The following is a 25,113-nucleotide window of genomic DNA, read 5'->3' on the forward strand; positions in this document are numbered from 1 at the left end:
CACAGAGAGGCTTACTTTGGGCTGAGTTATATTGCTATTAGAACTGAAAAACTTTTCTCATCTCAGTGATCTATCTCCTTTTTCCCCACAAACTTCCTTCTGACTGTTTACAGCTTTGTATATCCAACTCCCAACATATACATACTGCATAAAACCAGATTTTCTTTAGAGATTCATTGCAACATTTAGATTTACCTAGCTTCTGTTTTCCATATCCAAGTTAAAATTTTCATTAATAGAGCCTTCAGCAAATCTATTATTTTTTTTATTCTCAGACAGTTTTCTCATCTTTACCATTTTAGACATTATTTGTACTTTTTTTTCTTATTTTTACTAGAGGTGATCAGAGCATATATTTAAAATCACTTAACAAATGTGCTGGTGGTAGGCAGACAGAAGACACAGGTTGCCATATACAATTTTTATTTTGTTTGAACCAGTAACATAACAAGGGTGAAGCAAAGGGGGCAGTTGCCCTGGGCACAAAGTGTTAGAGTGCTCAATCGAGAGATCCCACTTACTCTTTAGTTATAGTACATACCAGCTTTTAAATGCTGTTATTGCACCTGCAGTCAAAGCTGAGCAAGTTAGTGCTCAGTTTAAAATGAAAATGTTTCTTTTTTTAAGTTAAATGTGGGTGCTATAGCTCTCCCTGTGTGATATTGTGTAGCATCAGCTTATTACAAATGTAGCAAGAAGTTTGTCACAGATTAAACAGAAAAAAGATTTTCTTCAAGTTAAATCCAAGTGCTGTAGTGCTCTGTGTGTGGTGTAAACTTTGCTCCTGTTTAAACAGGAAAAAAAAGAGTTTTTCTGAAGTTAAATGTGTGCCCTTTAATACTCCGTGTGTGGTATAAACTGTAGTGGCATCTGCTTGCTGGAAGGTGTAGCAAGCAGTTTACAGTTTAAAAGACCTGAATGGGCAGAATCAAGACCTGATTGGCTCCTGCATTTCAGGAACTCCAAGTAAGACTGCAGCCCTTTTTTTTTTTTTTTTTTTTGCTCTTCAACCACACCAGATCGAGGAATGGCTCCAGGTGCTGGGTGAGCCAGATACTCGTCACGTTTTATATAAAAAAGTAGTAAAAAAAGATCCAACTAAACACAGCTAAAAACATAAAATTTAATATTTGGTAAGAGCTTTCAAGCCTACAAGCTCTTCATCAGACCAATACAATACAAAACACTGAAGCAGAAACACTTAAGTACTAAAACCAACAAATCACATGATAAAAACCAATTAGTCAATAAACTAATCTCCTGGCTTTCAAATGTGTTAATGGAGCCATGGCAATCAAAACATAGACTTTATCAGCTTGCAGTTCCACTATCCATCTGATCTCTGCCTTCTCAGTGAAATTGTTGACATCACCATCCTGCGGACCCCTAATGAGCAACTGAAGCACCATAAACTTAAAGAAATGTTCAGGAAACTCAGCTACATGTATAGCCAGTGTATTACTGGCTTTACATCTGTGGATATCCCAAATATGCTTGAAAATCTGCTTTTTAAGGGTTCGTTTAGTCTTCCCTACATACAAATGACAATATTTCTGGCAAATAGATAAATACGTTAAATCAGAACTCTTGCAATTAGCATACAACTTCATGTGGTATCTCTTCCCTGTTGTTGGATGTATTAAAACATTTATTCTCAGATGTAGAGCTGCAAGCTCTGCAGATACATAGGTTCATAGTTGTTCACTAGGCTAATGACCACAATGGCCTTTTTAAGCCTAGCCATGTATCTCAAATCTCTGACAAGTTCTGCTACCCTTGATAAGTGTAAGTGTGGGCCTGGGAGATGAACCATTTATAGGTCACCTGTGTCCATTACAGACATAGGTGCCAAACAAGGGATGAATTTCTGGTTTCCCATTCAGTTGTCCTCCAAGGTGCACTTGAATTGGGTTAGGAAGGAACTCCGCTTCACATGGATGAAGAGCCTGTTCCATAGATTGGATAGTCTCTGGGATACATACCTGCCTCTGAAGCAGGTCCTAGTTATATCACAGGCAAAGTTTAAGACTTTAGAATGGGTAATTCCGGTGCCGTTTATTTTGTGGATGTGCAGGCAGTCCCTCAGAGTGGGTCTCCCCTCAAAAGCCTGTAGGAGACTGAACACAGGGATAGAGCCTTGAGGCAGTCTTCACAGGGCATTTTACTTGCGCTCTGTATTCTTTTAGTGAGGAACCTCTGTGGATGTTCCAGTTGTTGGATATGCCTGGTTAAGTACATACCAATGGGTCATTTGTACTCAATGATCAGTCTGATGACTGATGAATAGAGTGGAACAATGACTTCCTTGGACTTACCTTTGTTTATAAGTTGCAGAACATAGAATGATTTCCTCACCACTGTAGACACGTGATGGTCAAAGGCTAGATTACTATCTGTGTGTGTTCCCTAACTACTGGGTCAGCTATAAGGGGTGTGTTGTCAATATGATAGTTACCAGGGATGGATGCCTTCCCAAATGATAATATTCTGCATTTCTTGGCATTTAGTTTTAGTCCATGGCTCTGACACCAGTTGTTTGTGTGTATCAGCCCCTCCTGGAGAACATTTGTGTCAGTGTGAGGTTCAATGACAGCTCCTAATTTGCAATCATTTGCAAATTTAGTCAGCCAGAGACCACTGACATTGGCGTTGACTTCTGAGAAGTAAATGGCAAAAAGGAGCAGTCCAAGAACCGATCCTTGAGGGACTCCATTTATGACTGGCCTCTTTGTAGAGGTGGACTCCCCAGTTATAACTTCCTGGGTCCTATCTGTGAGCCAGTTAGCTATCCACCGGGTGACATATGGGTTTGTACTTAACTTCTTGAGTTTGTCAACAATGCCCTAGTGGGGGTATTGTGTCAAATGCCTTGGCCAGGTAAAGGTAGGCAGTGTGAATGATTTTACCCTCATTCATTGCTTTGTTGACCTTCTCAAAAAATTCCACAAGATTTTGTAGGCATGATCTGCCCTTGAAACCAAAATTGGGTTATGTCCATTGTCTAGAGGTTTACTGTATATCTATTGATCATCTCCATGATAATTCTTTCCATGGCTTTACATATAAGACTAGTGAAACTTATGGTTCTGTAGTTTCCAGGGTCTGTAGATGGCCCATCTTTGTGCAGAGGGATGACTGTTGCCTTTCTCCATTCATGAGGCACAAAGTCTGTTTGGAGGCTGGGCCTTTTAATGCAGTGTTCTTGGTCTTAGAGAGAGCATTAAGGACCTGTTCCCTAGTGATAGTAGATGGAGTTATATTTGATGATATTTCCTGAAGGAAGGTTGAGGGGGAGAGGGTAAAGTTGAAGCTGAATTTATCAGCCAGGAGGTTTGCTATATCTTCTGGCTCAGTATGGGTGGCTCCATTTACAATGAGCTCTGCACACAATTGTGCATTGCCTTGAGGTTGCAGACCTAGCTAAAAAAATGCTTTGTGGTTGTCATTGGCCTGGGAGGCCAAACTTACCTCTAATTTGGATTTGGTAGAAGTTATTTGTTCTCTGAGGTGTCTGTTTAGTTTGATGAGAGTGCTTTTATCCTGCTGGGTGCTGCACCTCCTAATTTTTGCCACCTCCTGTTATACAGCGTATTGATTTTCTGATCATACAGGGTGGCTTGTTTTTTGAGTTATTTCTGTACTTCTTCCTGGTGGGTACAGCTGCCTCTATACAGCTATTAACATGCTTGTATATGGTTTCTGTGAACAGTTCTGCATAGGCAGCAGTGTTCTCAGGGTTTATAGGGGCTTGACATTTTGCCAGGTTTTCACTTAATAGGAGGAGGTTAGCCTTAGAATAGTTCCTGAATATTCCAGGTTTTCCTGGTAGGCCAGGTTTTATTTTTACTTCAAATGAGACCATTTTGTGGTCTGACCTTACCTGTAAAAGCATTACAGTAGGGGTGTGCAGCATTCTCCCATATTAGTGAGGACCAGATCCTTTATGATTGTACCCCTGGTTGTTGTATTGACTATCTGGTCCAGGGAATGTGTGTTTACAAAATCCAGGAATCTCTGTACATGTACATTTGGTGTCGTATAGGATTCCCAGTTAATAGAGGGGTAATTAAAGTCACGCATAAATATGGTATTGGGTTGGATGGTTAGTGTTTCTAATAAGTTTAGATATATGGAATGGGTTTCCTGCGTCATGGAGGGGGACCTATAGCTTGCAAGGAACTGGTATTGGATTTTTGCCTATGGTGATTTGAACATGGAGCAGCTGAAGTGCATTGTCCTGTATGACCAGCCTTGAAGTATATTCATTTTTGATGTAAATAGAGACACCTCCACCTTTAGTCCCTACCTGTGAAGTAGCTGGCCTAAATGTGTGAAAGGCATAACCTTACATTGTTGGTGTTGAAAATGTCCCTGTCCTCATAGGTGTACAGATGGATGTTCTTCATGTTTCACTGTTGCAATCATCATATTTGGGTTATACCTGCCAGGGTAGCCCTCAGCTGGCCCAAATACCAGAGACTTAGTATTTCTGCGTCGGTTGATGTCGCTTGAAGACTGAAATCAGGTCGTCAGTGGTATAAAGGAAGGCAGCCGATGCCATTACATCAGTCTTTTTTGCCATGGAGCCCGAAGCAGTTTGCACGAGTGCAGGTCAGCCATTACCTGAGTTTTCGTTTCAGAATTAAAGTTGAAGTCTTCAAAAGCTAAGTACCCAGTTGGGGATCCTTTTTTCTTGCACTAACCAGTGTCAGAAAAAGTTAATAATTATCTCGCCTGTGGAAAGCAAATACCACACTGAGACTTGCACCCTTACTGCGTCACTTGCCTAAGCCCAGACCATGATGTCCCTTGTTGTCGCTTCTGTGCTTTGTTTAATGCCAGAATTATCTGTCATCAGGCTCTCATTGTAGCCATATATTTCCATTTACAATCCTCAAATTCTGATATGGCTTTGGTAAGCCATCCGACAACAGATCTTGAGAAAAAACATAAAGATAAAGACAGAGACAGACCGCACAGGACCAAACCTTCCGACGACACTTCGTTAAGCTAGTCATCAGTACTCCAGAACTCAGTGAGGTGCTTTCACAGCCCCTGATGCCCGCTTCAGTTAATTCGCAGGCTGCTACTGAGACCCTTTTGGAGTCTGGTATGCTGCAGAACTCTTCTTCGTCTTAGGATCCTATGGTCATCTCTACCTTGGTTGGGTCTGGAGTCACTGTGCAGGCACCGGCTTCCGAGGAAGTCCTTCTCACTACCGATTCTTGACATAAACCGACGCCGTCTTTCACTACTACCATTCTTTCGAAAACAAACAAGTTCCTTTGGCCCAGGGGTTGAACCACACCCAAAAAACTGACTACCCACTCTCAGACGTCTGCTCCTTTGCCTCAGTCTCAAATGCTTAAAATGGCTGAAGACCTTATTATCCTGATTAGGGGATGCCGAGCCACCCCCTCAAAAAGGAAAAGAGATCAGTCCCCAGTAGTTTTGTCTGAACAAGAGTCACATAAATCCGATGCATCTGACTATGAAGACATGTAGCCCCTCTCCACATATGAGGAATCTGATGCAGAGAAATCCATTCCTTCAGTCTCTCCCCCAGAGGATTTTTCCTTTGGGTAAACCCTGCGTACCTTAAGGGAGCATTTCAGTGGGAGTGTCAAGACTACCCTCAGTCTAAAAAGAGACTCTGGGAGTTCCTGGATCTTCCACAACACAGACCCTTAGCTATCCCCACAGTCCTGGATGTGGTGGATGATGTTTTCCTTAATCTAGCTTGACTCCAGATGCCCTACCTCCTGCTCCCAGAAAACCAGACAGGTACTACAGAGTCCCTGACTCTCACGAATATCTTTTCAAAAATCCTACAGCTGACCCTGAGATCATTTATCAAGGGCCAAAAGGGATCAAAGCAACTTCTGCTAAGAATCCCAGCCTCTCAGACAGGGATTCCCAAGCACTGGACAGATGGGGTAAAAAAGTAAACACCTCAACTACTATTGCTATCAGGGCACTAAATTCCATATGCTTAAATATCAGCAACATACCTTGGAACTCCTTAAAGAAAAAATGTCCTCCTTTCCTGCATGGGCAGAATATAAAGATTTACAAGACTTAATGCATTCTGCAAGTCAAGTAACTAAACACACTTTGCACAGTGGCTTAAGGAACAACCCCTGTCAGACCATGTCAAATCTAAATTGTTGGATGCACCTTTGTACAAAGATAACTTATTTGGCACTAAAGCAGAAGAGGTTTTACAAAAGATGGAAGAAAAAGCAAAATCTATGCAGACAGTTAAAGATTTCTTACTGGTCCAGCCCCCTAGGTTCAGCAGGCATTTTCCCTCCAAGCACTGGTCCTTTCCTGCTCCGAGGAAACAGGCCCAGTGGAACCAGACTCCCCAGACAGCCCCAGGGAATGCAGAGATCTAAGCAGTTGACTACCTCCACTTCAAACCAAGGGAGTTTTAAGCCACCCCGTTATGGTAAGAACTCACAATGACTCACCTCCTCCCAACTTCACCTCTGCCCACCTTCACATTCCTCTAGGAGGAAAACTCTCCTTTCACTCATGCACCTGGGCCACCATTACCAAGGACCAATGGGTTCTGAACATTTTGTCTCAGGGGTACAAATTTTCCTTTTACACCTTTCCAACCCCAAAAGGATTCCCAGATCTACCACCAAATCAGTGAGCAGAGGCTCTAAAGCAAATCCTTTCCCTGCTCTCCATGAGGGCAGTAGAGCACGTTCCTGCAGAGTAGATAGGCCAAGGCTTCTACTCCAGACTTTTTCTGGTGCCCAGAAAAGAGGATACCTGGCACCCCATCCTCAATCTATCCATTCTAAACACCTTTCTGGTGATCCCAAAATTCAAAATGCTCCTCCAGCAGCTGCTACCTATGTTCTCCAAGGACGCTTGGCTAGCCAACCTGGACCTAAAAGAGGCCAACCTCCACATTCCTATCAGGGAGTCCTGCAGAAAATATCTCCGTTTCAGGACAGGATCTCAACACTTTCAGTACTCTGCGCTTCCCTTTGACTTACCTACTGCTCCCAGAGTTTTCACAAAATGCCTGGCTCTAGCCATTGCCTTTTGCAGACAAAAAAATATTCAACTTTACTCCTACTTAGATGACTGCCTTATTCAGGCAGACAGCCAGAAACAGCTACTCACACTGCTGCCCTTTGTAGAGAACCTACTAATCTCCCTAGGGTACACTATCAACGAAAAGAAATCCAAACAGGTACCCACCCAAATGATTATCTTTCTGTACACAGCATCCCAGATGGCATACCTTACACCAGAGAAACAAATTTTCCTGTCAGCTTACTTCTCTCAACTGGCCACCGGGCCCCAGCTCTCTGCAAGGAAAATCCTGCAAGCCCTGGGGTTCATGGCATCTTGCATACTCCTCATTCCACATGCCAGGCTGCATATGAGGAAACTTCAATGGTACCTAAAGAGCCTTTGGTGTCATCACTCTCAAGATCTGGAAACTCTTCTACCTATTATTCATTGCCTGAGGAAGGAATTTCTTTGGTGGGCAGCAGCCTGCTCCCACAACAAGGGGCTGCCCTTCTCCCCACACCCCACTGCCTAGACCCTCACCACAGATGCATCAGACTACACCTGGGGTGATCACCTGGACGGCAGATGCATACAGAGTCATTGGAACCCACAACAAATTCCCCTGCACATCAGTCTAAAATAGATGATGACTGTGCAGCAGGCCTTGATAGCTTTCAAATCCCTTCTCTCCCCAGGGGTCCTCCTGATCAAAACAGACACCACTGTGATGTAGTACATCAACAAGCAAGGAGGGACTCACTCCTACACGCTGTGCAGGCTGGCCATGACCCTTTGGCTCACAGCCTCTTCCATGCAACTTCACCTGTTAGCATAATACCTACCAGGCTCTGTCAACTCCCTGGCAGACCAATTAAGCAGAAAGCTTTTGGACCCACACAAGTGGCAGCTCAACAGAAGCACCTTCTTCCTAATAACTCAGAAATTGGGGACCCCGGAGTTTGACCTCTTTGCCTCCCACATCACTGCATGACTTGGAAAGTGGAGGCCCTCTCCTTCCCATGGGTTAATCCCTCGGGTCTATGCCTTTTCTCCCCTACCTCTCATCCCCAGGGTACTGCTCAAAATAAGGGAGGAAGAAATAAGGACCATTCTCATAACCCCAGACTGGCCCAGACAGCACCCCTTGCTGCGCAGCCTGTCCCCACTGCCTCCATGGAATCTTCCTCAGATTCCAAACCTCCTAACTCAGAGGGAAGAGGAATTCATGCACCCACAATTATAGACACTAATTTTGACAGCTTGGCTTATTCCCTAACCCCTGACTAGTCTGCCATCCTCAGTGAACAGGTTCTGGATGTTATCCGAGAGGCCAGATGCCCTAGCACCAGAAAGTCTTATGCAGATAAATGGAAAAGGTTCTCCACCTGGATCCAGGCTAAAGGGGCCAATACGGCACAGTCCTCCATCCCTCTCATCCTGGATTACGTAGCTAACCTGCTACACAGTGGCCTCTCTTTCTCCTCTATAAAAATTCATGCCTCTGCTATTTCTGCTCATTTTCCCACTGAGCAGCCTCTTTTCTCACACCCTCTGATTAAACATCTTTTCAGAGGGGCTAGTAACTTGAGGCCCCCAGGAAGGGCACCAGCTTGGGACCTTTTCTTTGTCTTAGAAAAGCTCACCCTACCTCCTTTTGAACCAGCTTCTTCTGCAGAGCCAAATTTTCTCTCCTGGAAGACAGCCTTCCTCCTGGCCATCACTTCAGCCAGAAGAGTCTCTGAGTTGCAAGCACTCATGGCTGTGGAACCCTTCATCATCTTCCATGTAGACAGGGTATCACTCAGAACTAATCCTTCCTTCATGCCCAGGGTGGTGTCCAGTGTGGCTCTCAACCAATCCATTCATTTTCCCACCTTCTTTCCTAACCCCCAAAACAAGGGGGAAAGGATTCTGCATTCTCTAGATGTGCACAGACAGCTCAGATACCATCAGGACAGGACTAAACCCTTAAAGTCTGATCAGTTGCTGGATAGCTTTGCTTCAGGGGCAGAAGGCAAATCCATCTCCAAGCAAACCATTTCCAAATGGATAGCACACTGCATCCATTTCTGCTACAAACAGCATGGCAAGCCTCCTCCCAAGGGGATCAGGACACACTCCACAAGAGCAGCCTCCACCTCTGCGGCTTTCCTCAGAGGCGTCCCTACTAGGGACATCCTGGAGGCTGCCACCTGGGCATCGGTTTACACTTTTACCAAGCATTACCACCTGCCTCTCTTCTCCAAATCTAGGGCAGGGTTTGCCTCTACAGTCTTGCAGGGCATCCTAGCCAGCCCCTAGTTTCCTTGTCTGCCTCCACCCATTTCCTCAGCTTTGGGAGTCTACCCAAATGTGATGACTGCAACAGTGAAACACGAAGAACATAGTACAATTGTGTACACTTACCATAAATGTAGATGTTCGAGTGTATTCACTGTTGCAGTCCTGGTTTCCCTCCCTCCCTCCCCCATTTTCTGTTTTTGTTACCTTTCTTCCTTGTTGTTTTCCTTTCCTTCAAGAGGCATATTGGTATTTATTTTCCACTGGTTTGGTTCTTTCATCAGAACCTGGCCTCCTACTTTGGGGGCTTCTGACAGGTTAGGGCAAGAAAAACTGATATAATGGTGTCGGCTGCCTTCCTTTGTACCGCTGATGGCCTGGCATCAGTCTTCAAGTGACAGCAACTGATGCAGAAATACTAAGTGTCTGTTATATGGACCCTGGCAGGGATAACCTAAATGTGATGACTGCAACAGTGAATACACTCGAACATCTATATTTATGGTAAGTGTACACAACTGTACTCTCCTTACATCTTCGGCCATAACAAAGCTGCCTCTTTAGAGGTGAAGAATTCTTGAAGTAAAACCGAGGAAAATCATCAGCTATCTGACCAATGGTGTCATCTGCCCTTAAAATAGACCAGTGCCTCTTAATCACATCACAGACCATATTGTTAGATATTACGAGAATATGTCAATGTAACCCATGGTTTATCTCTGTTCACTGACCAGTCAATGGAATGTCTGGATTCACTTATAATTCTCTTAGAAAAATAGGGCTTAGCCCTTGTTGTTCTAAGGTCAAATGCTTCAGCACGAAACCGGTCTATCTCACAAGCTGTATATTCCCTATCATTAAAATTGGAAGAAAGTCTAGCCAGAGCACAATGGATTTCAGATTTTTTACAGTGCAGCCTAGAGGCCCTCATAAATTGGCCTTTCATGGCATTCTTATAGGTGTGCGAAGTTTGCATGTTCATTCTGTGATGGATGTTATTCCTCCAACATCCTTTCCTAAACAGACTAGTGCTGTAACTTCCATTCTCTTCCTTGTGGATACAAACATCTAAAAAGTTACTCTCACAGTCTGAGTATTTAAAAGTAAATCTTAAGAAATTTGTGCTCTCATTCAGGTAGCAAATAAACTCATCAAGAACCTCCCATGATTCCAATATCATTGTGGTGACTCCCTTCTAGCCCAGGCATCCGTGGTTATCCTTTCTTTTGGAAATGGCCATGGGCAGTTATCACAGTCTTTCTTACAGACTGGATCTAATCACACAGTTACAGGGGTGTTTGGTACACCTGACATCAGTCATCTTCATTTGACGGCCTAGATAATAGGGTCTTAATTCCTTTTATGCACCTTTTTACAAAGGACATGCAGCAGGTACTAATGGAGGCAAGAAACCTTGCTACTAGAAAATCATATATTAGAAAATGGAAAAGGTTTTGTAGTTGGTGCCAACAGCATAACCAGCACCTATTCAGGGCTAGTAATTCTCTGGTTTTACAGTGTGTGTTGGTTACTAGCCTATGGCCTTTCTTATTCTTCTGTCAAGGTTCATTTATTGGCTATTTCAGCATGTCTGCCCATGGACACTCCTCATTCAATGCAGTCTCAAGTCAAAATGTTCTTTAAAGGGGTTTTGTACAAGAGACCTGCCGAAAAACTGGTAACCCCTCCTTGGGATCTTAATTGTATGTTAGAGAAGCTAACAGTTGCTCCATTTGAGCAAGTTAATCTGACTGACCTGAGGATCATAAGATGGAGAACAGTTTTACTGATTGCTCTGACCTCTGCAAGAAAGGGATCTGAGTTCCAAGCTTTTATGGAGAGCCAACCCTATCTCATTTTCCATCGGTACAGGGTTTCTTAGAGAAGTAATTCTAAAGTGGTATGAGTTTAAGACAAATTATCTATCTCTCCGTTTTCTTTTCTGAACCTAAAAATGAGGGAGGGAAGGATACTCCATAACTTAGATGTCCACAGATGGCTCAGGTACTATCTTGACAGAACTAAATTGTTAAATCTCGGACCAATTGTTCATTTCTTTTGAGGGTAAGAAGGGACAGCCTGTATCAAAACAGGTTATTTACAAGTGGTTGTCTAAGGCTATTACCTTTAGTTATACTCACCATAGTAAAACTATTCCAGGCAGGGTCAAGGCCCACTTTACCAGGGCCTTGGCTTCATCTATGTTTTTTTTTTTTTTATTCTAGAAGCTGCTATGTGGTACTTTGTACATACTATTACAAAGCACTATAAGCTTGATTCCTTCTCATGGCCCATTCTTCAGGGTCTCCTGGACTCTTCTCTTTCCACCTCCCTAAAGTAGTAAGCTAGAGTAATCTACCCGTATTGCTAAAGCTGTTGCAGCAGTGATCAGTATGATGAACACAATACAGTTGTGTAAGTTGAAATTACCATAACAGTAGCTGTTCAAATGATGGCTGTGGCAGGAGCCAATCCCTTCCTTCATCCTCCTTGTTTTTTGGTATGCTTTTATGCCAGGATGTGGACAGTTATTTATTTTTTTCACATCTCAGCCTTCCAGTCTTTGCTGGCAGGAAAGCTCTGAAGGGATTTGCACCTAAACTTGTCTTTTAGTCAGCTCAGCTTGAGCTGACTGACTGTTTTGGCACTTGGAAGGTGCCCTGAATCTTTGGAATGTGGCTGGCTGTTATGTCTTGGCAGGATATAACCCATATAACTAAGGCTACTGCAGCAGTCATCATTCTAAAATCTGTTAAGGTTAAGTTCACTTTGTACACTGTACTTTTTAAAAGAGCCTTCATAACCACTCTTAACACTTGTGGTATATTTCATCTTTTAATATGTTGTCATAGGTTCTATAGTTGGCATAACATCCTGTTCAGATCATGACTTTTTATGATGTGTTCTTTTGTTTTATAGTATGACAGCACCATTCACTTTTGTGTTTTCTTTTTTACAGTTGTATATTTTCTCTGCTGTTAGTCAGATGGGATTAGGGCCAACCATAGGTGAGTAAGTATAAATAAAAGTGCATTTTTCTTACATTAAAATACATTTACTTTGTATTTAGCTGCTATGTTTATTTTAACAGCTATGCTTATCATTTGTGGAGCCTTGGTAAATGGTCCTTATGCACTAATCACAACAGCAGTTTCAGCAGATCTGGTAAGATATTTAATTTATCTCCTTTTCTTTTTCTTTTAATACTCTAAGTACATGTGTGAATGGGTGTTCCTTCGTTGAAGGTTGTGTGTTAGGCCCGGCAGGCCAGCATGTAAAAATCTACTGCCAATCATTAGCGGACCTGAGTTCCACTGCGGCGACCCCTAACCAGGAAAAGCCGAAAGACACAACAACTCTAAGTAATGTAATATGATGATTAAACATCCTGGCATAACTAAACGTATTCAGGATAATTTAAAGGTGTTACTGCTCAATGCTGGGAGTCTAAAGAAGAAACTCCACTCCCTTCAAGCTCTCCTTACCCTGGAGAACAATGATCTTTGTGCAGTTATGGACACATGTCTTAAAGATGCTAAAAGCAACCTGGTAGTGCAGGGCTATAATGTCTTCTACACAATTAGACCATCTATTGCACAGGAAGAGACAAAAGGTGGACGAGTCTCAAATTACATCAAATACAAATGCACCTTATGGCTGGTCAAGCAGTACAATGAGCTTGGGATTCTCTATATCCAGCATAACATTAACCAAAGCACCATACCATATCTTGGCACGTTATAGATCGCCCTGTATGACCCATTAAGCCCATACAACATACTTAAAAGTACTAGATACTCTCCCCATTCAACCCAATACCATATTGCTGTGAGACTTTAACTACCCAAAATAAAGTGGGTGTCATACATGACCTCAAACATACAGGCCAAGAGATTCCTGGTCTTTATCAACACAAAGACCCTGAACCAGCTGGTCCTTACATTCACTAGGGGGCACTAGCATCCTTGACTTAGTTCTCACAAGCATGGGGTAACGTTGCACCCACCATGGTTTAATGTCCTCACTAATCAGGTTGTACCATAAAGCTGTTTCCTTTGAAATAAAAATTAAACCCAGAACCCCAGCTAACTTTGGAGCTAAATTATTTTAAGGCTAATTCCTTGCTATTAAGCAACAATGTAGCAACATTCCCTGAGAACATTGCTGCCTGTACAGAACTGCTGACAGAAATGCTGTACAATTGTAAATAGCTGCATAGAGACAGCTGTACCTATCCAAAATGAGCATAGTACAACCTCCACCCTGGTGGAATCCTAACATCCATAAGTAGTATAGTAAAAAAGAAATGGTCAAAAGTTGGAAGGCTTAATGGTCAGCAAAATAATAACTCCATCATCTAAGCAAACAACTCAGGGGACTAATCAAGCCTACTGAAGCCAAATTTGAAGTTAAATAGATTCATAGCGAAAGGGAATAACAAGGTTTTCTTCAGCTATGTCCACAACCTCAAAGGCAAAACACAACAATGTGATGAACTAATTGTAAATGGATCCACCTATACTGAGCTGGAGGACATAGCTAATATACAGGCTGACAAATTTAGCTCCTGTTTTACCCACCTCTCCCCGTTACACCCTCAGGAAATACCCATAACCCTCATGGTCCCTATCACTAGGTAGCATGTCCTCAATGCACTTTATAAGTCCAGAAATACTACATCAATGAGCTTCAATAATACCCCAATATGCCTCCAGATAGCATGAAACATGATCTATCAGGCCCAGTATTATCAGTGTTCAGCCATAGCCTCCAAACAGACTTTGTTCTAAGCAGATGGAGGACTGCATCTGCTATCTCTCCGCACAAGGGTGGAAATCTCTGGACCTAGGAAACTACAAACTCATAAGTCTGACTAGTCTCATATGCAAAGCCATGGAAAGAATCATCATGGAAATAACAAGCAATGACATAGGAAACTTAGACACTGGATCCAACCCAGTTTGGTTTCATCAAGGACAGGTCATGCCTACACACCTGGTGGACTTTTTCAAGAATGTCACTAAAGCCATGGATGAGGGAAAAATGGTGCACACTGCCTAAACTGACCTGGCCAAAGCATTCAGCATAATACCTCACTTGAGCATTGTAGATAAACTCATTAAATTAGGCATAAACCTATAATGTCATGCAATGGAAAGCTAGCTGGCTCACAGATAGGACCCAAGAGGTTAAGATAGGGAAGACTACTTCCATCAAGAGGCCTGCCAGTAGTAGACTTCCACAGGGTTTTGTGATGGGGCCCTCTTTTTTAGCTTGTACTTTCTAAAGTCAAGGCCAACATCAAGGGCCTCTGGATCACCAAGTTTGCATATGACCACAAAATAGGTGCAGTCACTGAATCCCCAAAAGACCAAAAATACCCTTCAAGAAGGCCTGACACAGAGAAATAACTGTATAACAGTATCCTTTGCAAAGATGCCCAACCTTGGAAATTACCTCATCGACAATACACCCCCTAAAAGTATACCCAGTGGTCACAGATTTCGGTATGCCTTTAGACAGTAACCTGGCCTTTGATCTTCGTGTCTATGATGGTGAGAAAATCATTTTATGTTATACAACTTAAAAGCAAGGGTAAGGCATCTAGGTCCAAGGATATCATTGTTCCACTGTATTCAGCTCCTATTAGACCAATCATAAGTTCATAGTTGAATACTAAGATAACTGCTATGAAAGGCCATTTTAAGCCGAGCTAATAACCCAAGGTCAGAATCAAACATTGTACCTAGTGCCTGTGACGTGAAGAGTACAATGCACCCTTTGGTATATATCTAACCAGGCATTTGCAACAGCCGGAGTGTCCACTGAGTTTCCTCACAAAAAAGAAGAGCATCACCTGATAACTGCTGTCATGGACTTGTTGTGCAACGACAAAACAAATGGCAACAGAAATACTACATATAGGGACTTAAACCTCATCTGCAGCATAAATAGGACATGTTGGAGGGATGGGTATGTCTCTGAGACTACCCCTCCTCTGGAACTATCCATGTGAAGCAGAGTTCTTCCATGACCAAATGGGGGAGTTAGTATAATTGTTAAGGTGTTTTACCTTACAAACACACACTACACAGTTTGAATTTAAATGGCCAGGCTTAAAATGACCCTCAAAAGCAGTTATCCTAGTACTATCCTGTGAATCCTATAAGTTTAACTTGGACCAATGGATGGGGAATTAGAAATTTACACCTGGCCTGGCACCTTTGTCTTTTATGGACAGAGGCAGCCTCTAAATGCTTGACCATCCATTATCCAAGCATATATCTCACCCTTAAAATTACCCTGTGATATCAAATCATGTGGGAAACATTTGCAAAAGCATGGCAAGACTTAAAAAGGACCCTATGGCTTTAGGCTCGTAATCACCTATGAACCTGTTAGAATGAATGTCGCTGATGTGAGTGGCTAACCTCCTGTGTATACCAAAAACTTCTTTTTTTCTTAACCATCTCTTTCAATCTGTCTTGCCCAAACTCGGTACAGGTGAGTAATTATGGCACCATAGTGCTTCTGTGCATGGCTGACTTGTTCTACAAAACATTATTGAAATGCAACATTATTTGTAGCTGTTTAATAGGGCTTACATAAAGACAGCCAGTTGCAAAGTACATGTGTTTATTTTATTCTTTAGTAACTAAGTAAGTCAACTGAATAATGGATCTATTTGAATCATGACCAGGAAAATGTAACAGAAATACTAATATATAGCATGAAGACCATGAGTTGTTGTTAGGTGGCAGAGGGCTTCTACATCACTGTAGTGTCTGTTATTTCTTTGTAATGCCCACCATGGAGGGCATTTTATACTCAGAAAGTGGTTTATGTGGTGTCCAGCAGAGTTCCTAGAGCAGCAGAGACCAGAAAAGACAAACTTTCCAGATTCTAAGTATTTTTTTCTGCATTTTCGACTTTTTAAGCCTTTTGATTGCTATTTCTGCCTGTTTTATTCTGCTATTACCTGTTTTTACTGTTTTTAATAGCTTGAATTGTTTATTGCACTTGCTTGTTTAAGTTTTGCTTAAAAGTTAAACAGGCTAATACACTCAAGTGTACTAGCTTTTGATAGCATTTAGTCGAAAAACACAGCATTTATTGTATTTTCTGCCTATCTGAAAAAAAACTTGAAAAAAAAAAATACTCTTGTTTTCCATACTTTTCTAATAGTTTGTTCCAGTGATCAGATTTTGCTGATCCCTGGGCTTTGTCTTGGTTCCTGTTTTCTCCATTTTCCTTGTTTGGTCAAGGGGTAGTTTCTTTACTCACTAGTGGGAGTAGGGAGTACTGAGCTGCCTGTTTGTCCTCAGAGGAGTGGTTTAAGGCAGTAACTTGTAGTTTATTGGCCATTTTGGGTCATTTCCTGTCTTTTCCAGCCCCCTGCTATAAAGCACGCTTTAGCGCGGAGCTGCCACTGTTGCACACTAGGGCAGCACCGGTTAAGCAGGTTTAAACTATTCGGGCTACCTAAAGTCCACTCTTCAAATTTTCCCTTAAAACTACCTCCCTTGAACTATACTACTGATCTAATCAGCGTATCCTATAACTAAAAAGATCCTCTCTACTTAACTCCAAGTAGACTATTCTCTATCTGTTAATCCTAGCACTTGCTCCTACAGTACTTATTACCTTGATACGGCACTCTTGTCATAGATAGTACCCCAAAAAGGCAACCCCCCATTTCTCGGTCACCCACGTCCCCCGGAATCTTTTTAAAGTTTTTTGTCTATCCTTCTAGCATGTCGAGGGATCAGTTGCTAGTGTCCTCTCCTGCTCAGCTGGTGAACCTGGAAATATTGAGGCAATGTTACAATTGCCTCATGTACACAGACAACCCTCTCCTCCTCCCACAAAACACAAATACATGCGAGAGATGCAACTATACGGCCAAACTGGAGGCTGAGCTCTCTCAACATAGGACTGGCAAGACCAGTCAGGAGGAGAAGGTTACCACACACACTATAGACCCAGTCTCACATAGTACCATTACAACCTCAAATCATACACATAAACACACAAAGACATACTCGGAGGCTCTGATCAAAAATCTACCAAAACAGCAGAGGCCACCAAAGCAGACACCCAAACAACCACCACCTCAGAACACAACACCTGCAACACATAGACCTCACAGTCAGAGTGTCAAACAGTCACAGCCCTTAAGGCCAAACACAATGCCAGACACACTAGTCATTGGTGACTCCATAGTCAGACACACTGGCGTCCGCTCACCAGACTGAGTAAGGAGAAGGTCACAGTAAGCTGCCTGTCGGGCGCTAGAATCCGCCACATAACGCAAGCACTCAGGTCTCTCAACAGCAGGTACAAATATGACTCAGTCATTGTCCACGCTGGTGTAAAGCGACCTGAGGCGTACCTCCTTGGACTACATGAAAAGAGACATTGAGGAGCTCTCTGATTATGTAGCCCAGGCAGGTATGACCCTGACCTTGAGCAGTATCCTACCTTCACCAAGAATGATGCCACAATACAGAGATAAGATGATCAGCTTTAACAATTGGCTTAAACACTGGTGTCATTCAAAGGGGATCCATTGTCTGTCTGCCTGGGATGACATGCTGGACAAGCCATGCTGCTTCAAGGGACGGCTTGCACCTGTCACCCCTGGGATTCGGATATTGGCAAAGGCTCTTGCCACCCCATAGTGCCTTTTTAGGCAAGGCTCAAATTCTAAACCTACCACCCTAGAACACAAAAAGGAAAAAACTAAGGGTAATGCTGCTCAATGCCAGAAGTCTAAATCTCAAAATGCACGCACTCGAGGCCCTTCTCAGTATGGAGAACATCGATGTCTGTGCTGTGACAGAAACCTGGTTCAAGGCTCCTGAGAGCACCCCAGCGCTATCAGGTTTTACCTCATATCATGCGTTCCGGCCCCAAAATCCGGACAATACCAAGAAAGGAGGGGGTATCCATATTCATCAAGGACACCCACACCTCAAGACTGGTGGCAACGCACGATGCATCGGAGACCATCCAGGTGCAATTAACCATAGGCAAGACTGCTCTGCAAATTGTAGCATGTTACAGGCCACCCTCACAAACTCAGGAACCTCACATGGCCTTCCTGAAAACACTAAAGGGGATAAATGTATCACCAAACACCATCATACTAGGTGACTTCAATTACCCTAATATAGACTGGGAACACTACTCAAGCCCAAACACCCTAGCCCAAAAGTTCCTGGAATTCATAAACTCAAATGCCATGGAACAACTAGTCACCATCCCCACAAGAGGAGATAACATACTTGATCTCATCATCACGAACATGGGAGCACAATGTTCAACACCGGAAGTATACCCCTCACTGGTGAGATCAGATCACAAACTAATCTCACTGGAGGTCCTCATCCCACCCCCACCTGAAATAAAAAAGACCACAGTCAAGAACTTCTCAAAAGCCGACTTCACACTTCTAAAGACTAGTGTGGTCTCCTTTAAGGCCCCCGAGCCGGCGGAAAACAGTACTCAAGCCGCTGAATCACTTACAAATGCCTTCTACCAGCACCTGCAGGACTGCATGGTTAAGGCAATCCCAAGCAAAACAAAGACTCTTTGTACCAAAGGCAAGCGTCCAGTCTGGTGGACCCCAGCCATAAACAAACTCTACAACAAAAGGAGGAAGCTACTACAAGAGAGAGCAAAATCCTTAAAAGGTAAGACACCCTTGATCACTATAAGTAAAAAACTAAGAGCTCTCATAAAATCATCCAAAGCAAATTTCGAGAGAAAAATAGCTAAAGACTCAAAAGACAATCATAAGGCCTTCTTTAGCTATGTTAGAAACCTGGGAGGAAACTCCCAGATATGCTCAGAACTAGTTCAAAATGATGTGAAGATTACTGATCCTACAGACATTGCCAACATACTGGCTGACAGGTTCAGTGCAAACTTCTCCCCCCCCAAAAGGAGAGATATCTATACCAAACGATTGCAACCCCCCAAACATCTCCAGCGCTCAAGTGAGAACTGCTCTCTCCAAAGCAAAAAACACAGCATCCATGGGACCTGATGGTGTCCCCGGCTGTGTGCTCCACAAACTCAATGAGGAATTAAACCCACAGCTAGGACAGCTGTTTAATCAAAGTCTTACCTCTGGATACGTACCCAGGGAGTGGCGCACTGCAACTGTGGTCCCACTTCACAAAGGCGGTGCCTCCACCGACCCTGGAAATTACCGGCCCATTAGCTTGACAAGCCTTATCTGCAAAGCCATGGAGAGTATCATAATGGACCTCATAAATAAAGACATAGGGAATTTGCAGACTTTGGATCCAACCCAGTTTGGCTTTGTCAAAGGCAGATCATGCCTTTTAAACTTGGTTGACTTTTTCGAAACAGTCACCAAAGCCATTGATGAGGGAAAAGGCAGTCCATATAGCCTACCTCGATCTGGCTAAGGCCTTCGATACAATACCCCACTCGGGTATCATTGAAAAACTCATCAGCTTAAATGTTAACCCATACATCACAAGATGGGTTGCAAACTGGCTGAGTGACAGAACCCACAGGGTCAGAGTTGCTGGCGCCATGTCAGACTCAAAGCCTGTCACAAGTGGTGTCCCACAGGGCTCAGTCCTGGGCCCACTCTTGTTTGGCATCTACTTTTCCGAAGTACAAGCAAACACAGGAGGGTTATGGCTGACAAAGTTTGCAGATGACTGCAAACTGGGCCATAGTAGAAAACACATCTGACACAGATATCCTTCAGAAGGGTCTCACAGAAGCGGATAACTGGTGCCAGAGCCACGGCCTAAAGTTAAATGCCAAAAATGCATAGTCATACCCTTCGGGAAAAACAAGGTTACCCCTAGCTACCAAATAGGTGGCAATCCACTGAGCACAGAAGAAGTTATCAGGGACCTGGGGACCCAGGTTGATAGTAGTCTGTCATTCGACACCCATGTAGCTAAAGTAGTTAGGAAGACCTTCTACATTGCCCACCTTATCATGAAGGGATTCTCATCTAGATCAAGGGAGGTCATAGTCTCCCTTTACTCATCACTCATCAGACCAATGATTGAGTACAATGCCCCATTCGGAATGTATCTGACCCGACACTTGCAGCAGCTGGAGAGGCCACAAAGTTCCTCACCAAAAGGATAAAGGGTCTCAAAAATCTGTCCTATGCTGCCCGACTGAAAGAACTCCAGCTCTATTCAGTCGCTTACGCTTGCTCAGAGGTGACCTTTGCCTAACATACAAGGCCATGTCAAACCCAGATTTGATGAATATGCTTCACCTCAAAAAATCTAGATCCATCAGAGCCACAAGGGCGGGAGACTTAAACCTCGACACGGCTATTAATAGGACGTGCTGGAGGGATAGATTCATCACCCAAAGACTCCCTATGCTGTGGAACAAAATCCCGGTACATGTGAGGCAGAGCACCTCGCTGGCCTTGTTCAAGAGAAATCTTGACCAGTGGATGGGAGATCGCAGATATACCCCAGGGATTACCTCAGTGTCACTGCTCGACAGAGGCACAGCAAAATAATGGGTATAGTTCCCCATACTTAAGGGGTGGCGTAAGCCACAAAACGATGGGCTAGGCTTGTAAATGCCCTTGGGCAGATAGCCTAGTATGAACCTATGAACCTATGAGCTAAATTTCTTTGTGCTTGTTTCATTATTATTATATACAGTTGTTATATTTTTGGTGTAAAATAGTTACTGTGACTAATGTTTCAAAGTTGCCATAGATTTTGTAATTGTTGTTTGAGAATGTATTTTACATCCAAAATATACATAATGTAAATATTTAATAATGTCTACATACACACACACACACACGTTCATTTATTACTTTTGTTTTATTTTCTCCCATGCTTGCTAAATATGGCTTTTAAGCTATGGTTAGTAAGGGAATAAAATGAGAAGTTCTTGTAACTGGTGCTGCAGTTGGTTTTGTTACTTGAGTAATTTGTTTTATTTTTCTTTGTATTTACATTTTTTATGCTCACTAAAAATTTGATGAGAGTTAACAAGATGGCAGACAGTTGCTTTTTGTTAGTCTATTCTTCACTGTGATTTAATATGCTGTCATTGAGTCAAAGAATTAATACCAATCTGTCCGTGTACATTAATACCTTGCTGAACATTTGTTTTCCAGTAGGGTATTGTCTGTGACTTCCACCCATTTTCTAAATTCTATATGCTTTATAATGAGTTTTATATTGTAATCTGGCAATGTGATTACAAATGAGAGCACAGCATCACAAACCATGGAATAACTGAGGTTCACATACTATTAACTTATACAGAATATGTTAAAGGCAGATATAAGTAATACAGAAGAAAAAAACAATAAATAATTACATTTGCTATCACTAAAGGTTACCTGCTTGATTTTCATTTAGTACTTGCACAACTGAAGATCATAGAAAAGAAATGGTAAAGGAATAAGGAGAGAACAAGCTATGGAAACATTACAACTTAGCTTTAGAGGCAAGGAACAATTTAGGATTAGGAGTAAAGGTGTTTAAATCAGTAAAATAGTGCATTATCTGCTGAAAGTGAGTAAGAAAAAAAGAAACATGTTTTAGTAGCAGAAGTAAGTTTAAAAGAAAACATTTTCAGTGACTTCTGATATCCAGAGGATGATTGAATAGACCTTCTGCACTGTTCTAGTTCTAAACAGCATGTGAGATATTTGAGGATCAGGAAGTCTGAGATGTAGAGCTAAGGGTGATGGGTAGTCAAATAGATTTAGACAGAGATTTCCACTGGTTTTCTCTAATGGGAGACATGAAAAGGGACACATTTGTTTTAAAGCATTTTTATCCTCTGAGAGTAGAACCTGTGTTCTGAGAAACTGCCTTACAGACTATCTGCAAATATACAGAGCTGAGTATATGTTTTTTGATTACAGAGTTTAATTGTTGCTTAGATCTCTGTTGAAACTGTTGTCTCACTGTTCTGAGAGACTGATCTGCAAATATACAGAAATGAGTATTTTTTTTTTGGTTTTAAAGTTTGTACTGTTAGTTGTTGCTTAAATCTCTGTTGAAACTGTTTTGTCCCACCCCCTCCCTATTTTTGGTTTGTAGTTTAAATTTGGTGGCTTTTGCAGTTGCCCACCCCATTGTAGACAAAGTGAAGACTAAAAAAAAAAAAAAAAAAGGTCTTTCATACATAACTGAATAACAAGGACTTATACTGCATACAATCGCTTTTTTTAATTAGATGTATTAATCAAACCAAATATGCAAATAAGCACGTACAATACAGTAGTACTGAAGCAGGAATCCCAGTTATTATACATTACAAACAGTCACATATTGATTAGATACCTTCTAAACATTTTAGTTAAATTCTAATTATAAACATGTATAATCAAACCACATACATGGAATTAACTACATATACATAATAGTCACACAGTAACAATAATAATAACAATAGTACAGTAGTACACTTTGAACATTTGCAGGAATCACAATTATTATACATTACAAACAGTCACATATTCATTAGATACCTTGCAAACATTGTAGTTACATTCTAATTATAAACATGTATAATCAAACCATATATATGCAAATAACTACATATACAGAATACTCACACAATAATAATGACAACAATAACAGCAATACAGTAGTACACCTTTGAATGAATGTTTTGATTTAAATCCACAAAGTTATATAATAACAACAGTTTTATTACAAGTACTTTTCACAGCTTTTAGCTTGTTTCAAAATATATTCACCATCTTTAGTCGATAAAAATTTTCTAAAGTCTTTACAAGTGTAATTAAAATTTTGTTTGACCATTAATTCAGCTTCCACAGTCTTTAACAATAATCTGTTTCTCTCCTTTCTCCAGGCTGCACTCATTAGACTAAATATTCTCTCACAAATTGCATTGGAATGTGGAATTGAGAGTATGTAGGCCACGATTTTGTACAAATTATTGCAAGCAGGATGATCTTTAAAAAATATTATCCATTTCTCATCTATTGTTTTTTTCTCATTTGCTTCAGTCATACTCAGTACAAACTTGTTTAATAAACAGACATCTTCATATAGAAGGTCAGTATTGCAAGTAATATTAAATAATTTTGTCAATTCTTCAATTGACGGGAATTCGATTTTTACATTTGGTTTTAAGGACAAGACATTAATGCATTTAAATTTGTTACTTTCAAAGTCAAACCATTTCTGTAGGTATTTTATCGCTGTGTCAAAAAAATGTCTGTGTCATTTTTGAAACGGGTTTTTTTGGTGTCATCACTGCATTGTAGTAACATTGTTCTAGCAATGCTTCCATAAAAGGTATCATCTTTTTTTTGACTGAGTGACTGCAATACGCCATTCATTATTTCAAAAACATCAATTATTAAAACATCATTGCTTTGAAGTTTTGTTAACGCATTCTGAATAATAGTGCATGCATTTGCAACAAACCCCAGGTATGCTAATGCCAATTCATCACTGAAAAACAATTCAAGAATTTCAGAGTTGGATTTTTGCCTCAGTACAATCGTATTGGCTCAAAATTTTTTATTATCCGCTCAATTGCAGGCATCAAAGTGAGCCATCGAGTCGGCACATGGCATAACATTTCAGACCACTCTACTTCTAGCCATTCGAATAATTCTTTCAGTTGTACGACTCTTTTTGTTGACAAACTAAATTCATTATAAATTTTTATAACCATCGACTCTATATCAAAAGTTAAAGTTTGTGCAGCTTTTTTAGCAGTATTATGTAGTATGTGACAATTACTCCCAATTCCAATTATATTTGAATTAAGGTCTTTTAATTTTGTAAAGACGCATTGTTTTTTACCAAAATTGACGTTAGCATTGTCTGAGCAGAAAGCTGTTACATTTTGTATTTTTAAATTATTATCTTTTAAAGCCGTTGTTATAGAATCTGCTATACTAACTGATGTCTCGCTTTCCAGTGAGTAGAAGGTTAATAATTTTGTTTGAATGCCCTGTTCTTTGTGAAAATACCGTACAATTAATGGGAAGGTTTTTATATTGCCTTTATTTGAGGCGTCGGTACTCACAGAAAATGGCTGGTCATCTTGCAATTCTTTCAAAATAATTCTTTTTGATTCAGGTGCAAGCACATGTGTAATAATTTTTGTTGCTTTAGTTCTACCACAAGAATATTTTTTTGATATTGTTGAATCTGGGAACAAACAAGAAAAGAGCAATCCTGCACAGTCACTGGAAATGTAACTGTGTGAATGCTTCACAGTGTGAAAACAAAAAGCTGTCTCTGCAGCAATAATATCTTCTTCCTTTGATTTTTTTGTCATGAAAAATGTTATTTTGGTGGACGTCAAAGCTGCTAAAATATTGTTGGTGTGCGTAGTAGACTTCATATGTCGTTTGATGTCATTTTCGCCACCATGTCCATTTGAAAACGACATATTATTGCACATCGAGCATATAGCATATCCTTCTCATCCTTCTCGTAACCAGGAATATTTTTTCATCCAGTCAGTGTTAAATTTCACAAGCCTTTTTATTTTCTTTGAAGGAGTATTATCAACATCTTTGGAAGTACTCATCTATATAATGATGAAAAGTTTTTACATGTTAAGATATTTTTAATAGAATGTAGAAATCGACTATGAACAAGCAACAAATACCAGGCTGGGTGTTGTAAACTCAACAAAAAAGTCGTAAAATAACATCACTAAGCACATAGACAGAGTCCAAGTTGATTTTACTTTTTAGTGCAGTTAAACTGCAATAGTCGCTATTCGATGTTTCTTAATGTAAACCTGGTTTTGAGT

At 41.3% G+C, this 25,113-nt stretch overlaps 1 protein-coding gene across 3 annotated transcripts in view; it reads left to right on the forward strand.

Moving 5' to 3' along the window:
• The window catches only part of SLC37A1 (solute carrier family 37 member 1), an 815,749-nt gene that overhangs the window by 678,208 nt on the left and 112,428 nt on the right, over nt 1-25,113 (forward strand). For all 3 annotated transcript variants that reach the window (XM_044072224.1, XM_044072226.1, XM_044072225.1), the window contains exons 15-16: nt 12,278-12,326; nt 12,410-12,483. In XM_044072224.1, coding sequence (XP_043928159.1) covers nt 12,278-12,326; nt 12,410-12,483 — 123 coding nt within the window. The remainder of the gene's footprint in view (nt 1-12,277; nt 12,327-12,409; nt 12,484-25,113) is intronic.

Source organism: Protopterus annectens, chromosome 5.part0 (genome assembly GCF_019279795.1).
Source record: "Protopterus annectens isolate FY-2018-M chromosome 5.part0, PAN1.0, whole genome shotgun sequence".
NCBI classification, from domain to species: Eukaryota; Metazoa; Chordata; order Ceratodontiformes; family Protopteridae; genus Protopterus; species Protopterus annectens.